Source organism: Aristolochia californica, unplaced genomic scaffold (assembly GCF_029961685.1).
Source record: "Aristolochia californica isolate CCGP_79_NKW_82.1479 unplaced genomic scaffold, dmAriCali1.0.hap1 SCAF_11, whole genome shotgun sequence".
Taxonomy (NCBI): Eukaryota; Viridiplantae; Streptophyta; class Magnoliopsida; order Piperales; family Aristolochiaceae; genus Aristolochia; species Aristolochia californica.
The window spans coordinates 27,971,897-27,977,615 of record NW_027181782.1 but is presented as its reverse complement, the minus strand read 5'-3'; the positions used below and the strand labels follow the sequence as shown (position 1 = coordinate 27,977,615).

At 38.9% G+C, this 5,719-nt stretch overlaps 1 protein-coding gene across 1 annotated transcript; it reads right to left on the bottom strand.

Moving 5' to 3' along the window:
* Positions 1–232: 232 nt before the first annotated feature.
* On the bottom strand, positions 233–601 carry LOC137943717 (auxin-responsive protein SAUR64-like). Its single transcript, XM_068789154.1, has one exon. It carries the CDS (start codon positions 599–601, stop codon positions 233–235), a length of 369 nt encoding a protein of 122 aa, XP_068645255.1.
* Positions 602–5,719: the final 5,118 nt, after the last annotated feature.

The window sequence follows — 5,719 nt, the reverse complement described above, 5'->3', positions numbered from 1 at the left end:
TATTGCTAACGAATGAGTGCTGAGGTTTTCTTACAATTACTACCAAAGCTGTAGAAAATTGTTCGTCATGAATGACTCAGGCACTCAGCTAACTTATCGAAGAAGGGAAGTTGCTGAATTTTTAACATTTCAAGGCATGAAATATGAAATAGGGAAAATTGTATAGAACCAAAATTGCACTAATATTTACATTTGTAGCCAAGTCCTACAAACCGCATGGTAAAAAATTTCACTAACAACTAAAGACGGAGATATGCTGGATTAGCTGTTGTTGGACCAAGGAAGATGTTAAGCACCCATCTGTGGTTATTGAAACAAGCAAAGCCTTCTGAAAATCTTCACTCAACGATCTCTGCGTCAACGAGATTAAGTATTCCATGGAGGCACCATCACATGGCAGCATAATTGGCCCATTTCCCGGCAGTCCGTATTCTTCTTCGGAGACCGCCAACAGAGCTTGTAAAATGGGATTGCAGAGGAATGTCAAAGGAAGAACGAAGCGCTCACAATCTGTTGTGTATGCAACAAAATGACCTTTCTCGGCGACGGATCTGGTCCTGGTCGCAGCTAGTTTCTTCACCAACTTCTTGGGGCTCATCATTGTCGCGAGTGAAGAGTTGCAGAAAGAATTCCCGGAGGAAAGAGAGACTGACCTGGGATTCCAATGGGTGGTGTATTGATGAATGAAAACCTCGAGAAGATGTAAATATAAAAGGATTTCAAAGGCACCGATCGGCTCCAATCTGGATAGCTGGGTCATTAATCTTTCTAGGTTAGCTGGGATGCAACTCCATGTGCTGGTCATACCACGATAGGGCTTGGAGGAGAATAGGGCCATAGTTCCTTATCGCTGCTTTCTTTCTTGTCCGCCGTCTTGACAGCTGACCAGCCTAATTCCACTCAATTAAACATGGGAACTTGCAAAAGGAATTGTTGATTTCTTATCCCCTCACATCGTATCTACAAGTTGGCCCGGTGCCAATGGTAGAACACATCCTTCGTCTACTTGCAGTGGACACCGCTTCGCACCAACCTTACCAATCGACACAGTTGTGGACCAGGTGATTCACGGACTCTAGTTTTGGACACATGGACCCTTACATGGCTTCAGTAGAAGATCTAGTTTTCGCCTTTCTCACAAAATTGGTTTTCGCCTTACAACAAAAATTGGTCCCGGATTTGACATTGTGATTCGTAGGGAGGAAGATGAGAAAGACGAAAATCAAACTGAAAGAAAGTTTGAAAACCCTTGGTTCTTTTAGGAGAACGCATACACTTGAACTTCTTGAGGATAACTCAAAACTCTTGTTTACGCTAAATTAATACTTTATTTTTCTCATTACTCTTACCCCTTAAATAGGGTCACCCTTACAAGGTTTAAAATAAAATATTACAAAAATGTCCCTATAGGTAAAATATTACAAAAAATGCCCATGTGGCCTATTAATTTTTTAACTGAAATAAAATAAAGTAAATTAAATAAAAACAATTAATTAGACTCTAATAACTTTATAATGTTATTGCGTGCATAACCGTCTCAGGGTTATGAGTAACAAAAAACTTATTTACCTCCGCGTAACAAGGCCAAATATTTCATATGCAGTCAATGTGGAAAGTCAATATATGCACAACTCACAACTCAGTCATTGGCAAGTACTAGAAAGGATATTGCAATATCTGGAATGAGCACCAGAAAGAGGGCTTCTCTATAAATATCATGGTCACTTAAACATCGAAGGATTCTCAGATGCCGACTGGGTCGGATCTCTGGATGATAGAAAATCTACTTCGGAATATTGTACGATGGTTGGAGGGAACTTGGTTACATGGAGAAACAAGAAGCAGAACGTAGTTGCATGGTCTAGTATAGAAGTAGAGTATAGAGTCATGGCACACACGGTCAGTGAATTCCTATGGATCATGTTTCTTCTTACTGAACTGGGATTCTACAAAGAAGCTCCTATGGACCTATATTGCGATAATCAGGATGCAATACACATCACATCGAATCCAGTCTTCCATGAGAGAACAAACCATATTGAAGTAGACTACCACTTCATACGACAAAAATTCACTGTAGGCATCTTAGCTCTCAAGCATATATCTTTGCATAACATGGTTGTAGATATTCTCACCAAACCAGTCACTCAAAAAAATTTGTCTACCATCTGCATCAAGCTGGGCATCTACGATATTTTCTCACCCCCAGCTTGAGGAGGAGTATTGAGACCCACCATGAGGACGTCAGCCAAGAGGGTCATCACATGAGCTGGAATGAACTAGAATACATTGGAAGATTTGAAGATCAAGCAGGACCCACAAATATACCACGAGCTAGTATCTTTCCCAATATGAGTTGGAAAATTTTGAAGATCTTTCTTGATTTATATGATTGATTTATCTTCCTTAGATTGATGTATTATAAGAGAAAGTAGGAATCCTAATTGATTAAGGAATTTCCCTAATTATGTATTGGAAATAGTATAAATAGGGGGTCTTGGAGGACGTCTAAGACATCAAGCTCTCCTCTTCTCTCATTCTTGTGTGAAGCTCTCTCTCTCTCTCTCTCTCTCCAAGTCTCTTTATTTTTCCTTCTTCCCTTCTCTCTACCCGAGAGCACTTCTTCCTTTTTCTCTTTTTTCTTTCTTTCTTCCCTTGCTTGAGATATTATTAATGGGGTCCTAAATTCAATAGAGAAGGATAAGGCAAGAGCACAAGTTGATGAGAGAAACTTTAGGGTTAAGAAAGAGCACGAGTTTGAGCTCCTCCTCCTCTCTTTCTTTTATATAAGTGACGCATGGATACTGTTGGAAGATATGGTGGACTACCATTTGCAACAAGCTAGATGTTTATCATGTTCCCTCACCCCCAACTTGAGGGGGAGTGTTGGAAGATGAGCCCAAGCCAACATGACCAAGGAAGGCCCACATGTCAAAGTGAGTGGAAGATGGGCTCAAGCCCACAGACCACGGAGAAGGCTCATAGGCCCACACAGTGGTGGCATGAAGGTAAATAAGCAGTCATCTCATAAAGATGTCACTGATATAATTACTATATGATTTATGTTTCTTATTCACTTTTACTAGGGTGAAGGGTATTCTTGTAACACTAGTACTTTTGATATCTATAAATAGATCTTAAGGGGGAAGGTTTGGACAAGTCCATAACCCTTTTCTTTCTCCTATTTTCTCCCAATGGTTCTCTTCTTTTTCGCCATGAGTTAAATTCATGGAGTCGTGAAAATCAACATGGTATCAGAGCATTGATTTTTAGGATTCATAGTATGTGTTTTTTAGAACTTATATCTTTTTTTATATGCTAATCATTCCTAATTTGGCTACCCTTATTATTTTTTTTGCTTCTTCCAATTACCAGTATTTTATGTCCACCCCCCATCGAACAAGTTTTTGAAAGAAAAAAAATTCATCCAAATTCCTTTTTGGCACAATGAAACTCCAACTTCAAGCTTGCATACAATCTCCTCTAAATACCAGGTGGCACCTTCAACCACCACTTGGCAGAATTTGTAGACTAGAAAATTTCGACTAATGCCACCACTGTGTGGGCATGTGGGCCTTCTCCTTGAACAACAATATCAAAAAAGTATCTCATGATCTATCCTTGGAAAGTTTCAGTTTGTTAACTTACAATATCTGGAAAGAGTCGTTAGAAGATCATCTTATTTTCATAAACTTTCCTTGATTTATTTGTCAAAGATTGCCTTGCCTAAAGATTTCAAGAAAAACAAAGGCAAGGAAAGGTGTCTTCTTTGATCGCTAAGTTGGCACCAATTGAAGGAGGAAACTAACATATTTAGAAGATTTTTTCAGCCACGAATTTTGAGAGATTTTGTTGTTGTTTTGAATGATTACAAAGAATTTGATTTTATATTTTTGCCTAAAAAAATTAAGGCAAGAAAAGATTGAAATATTTTTTGGTGAAGTGGCGCCTATTTTTTGGAAAGTGTTTGTTTAAGGAAAGTTTCTCTCTTCTTTGATCTCAAACTTATTCGAGATCTCCTTGATTTTATATGATTTATCTATCTTGCCTCAATCTCAAATTTCCTCAAACCATAAAGGACAGATCAAAGATATAAAATTGTGAGTTGTCATCCAAGTTATTATTTGGAAAGATTTGGAAAGATATCCTTTGTTTTTTTTTGGAAATGGCTGATTTAAAAAGATCTCTTCTTGATTTTTTTTATCGGATATTCCTTCTTAATCAAAAAGGAAGATAAGAGGAATGATTTAAAGTGATTTTCGGACAGCACATGAATATCTGCACTTGATTGTCTAGTGATATTTTTTAATTACATAAAGGACAAGTCAAACTTGGACTGTTCTTATCCTAGCTGAATTGGTGTAGTTTGGCAAGGAAATACAATATTGACCTAGTAAAGTTGTTTCTACAAGTCTTCTTTTACTTGATCATACAATAGGTGGAGTAGCACTTAAGCTTGCACAAATATTTTTTGGTTTCTAGATGGGATCATTGACATTATTTCCCACTTTGAAGGGGAGAATAGAAGGAGAAGTATGAAGGATGGGCACATTGGAGATTGTTTGATTTATTGATTATCTAACAACACTTGGTTCCGCTTATTATTGGCAGTCTATTACTCGCTTGACTTAATCATTATCAAAGCTACTATCTACTATCTACTATTTGTTATCTTCTCATCAGTGCCATCTTTATGAGATGACTCTTTATTTACCATTATGCTACCACTATGTGGGCCTATGGGCCTTCTCTTTGGTCTATGAACTTGAGCCCATCTTCCACACACTTGGACAAGTGGGTTTTCCATGGTCATGTGGGCTTGGGCCCATCTTCCAACACTCCCCCTCAAGCTGGGGGTGAGAAAATGTCATAAACACCCAGGTTGCTGCAAATGGTGTATAGGATCTTCCTGTATAAAATGGTAGTCTACCGTATCTTCCAACACTTCCCCTCAAGTTAGTTGTCTCTTTGTTCTTTTCCAAGAGACCTAGCTGGCATAATAAAAGAAAGAGTAAAATCACTCCTTGCTGTAAGAGAAAGCTCCATACTTCTGTCAAATTGTCATAGTCAAAAAATACTTTCTACTCAATTTTGCAGGCAGAAAAGTAGCCCTATAGTGGGGCACAAAGTCTACCCACTTTCTCAAGATAGCTCAAACAAACACCTCTTGGGTGAATAATAGACTTGACTCACACTCCTATCCTATGTAGTTAGTGGCTCTATAAGCATTGCTCAGAAGTGTAGTAATAAGCTCCTCCATCACGGTGTCTCAACACAAGCCACCGACTCTCAAATGGTAGGAGTAAAACTGCCAAACAAGGGGAGGAGGGGGTGGGGGGGGGGGGGGGGGGGGGGGGGGGGGGGGGAGAAGAGGTAATAGGTAATCACTGGAAGATTCTGGGGTCATCATGTGCTTTCTTCTTCATGATAATAACCAATACTAACAACAATAAACAACATAGAAGTCCTTCTTTAGTAATAATGTCTCAATCAGAGAGACACAATAGCAGCAGTTGAAATGGGCCTGGTGTTATGGTCCCTAGCCATGGATCTAGTAACTCGGTGAGATAGTGATGAATCTAGCACGTACATAGGTTTAAACTCCGTAAAGAACCAAGAATTTCGTCTCCAACCACTCTAAGTTGGAAACATAATTCTTTTTCTCTCACAAATGAGTTCAGACACTATTCACGCATAGGTAAACCACTATTCACGCAGG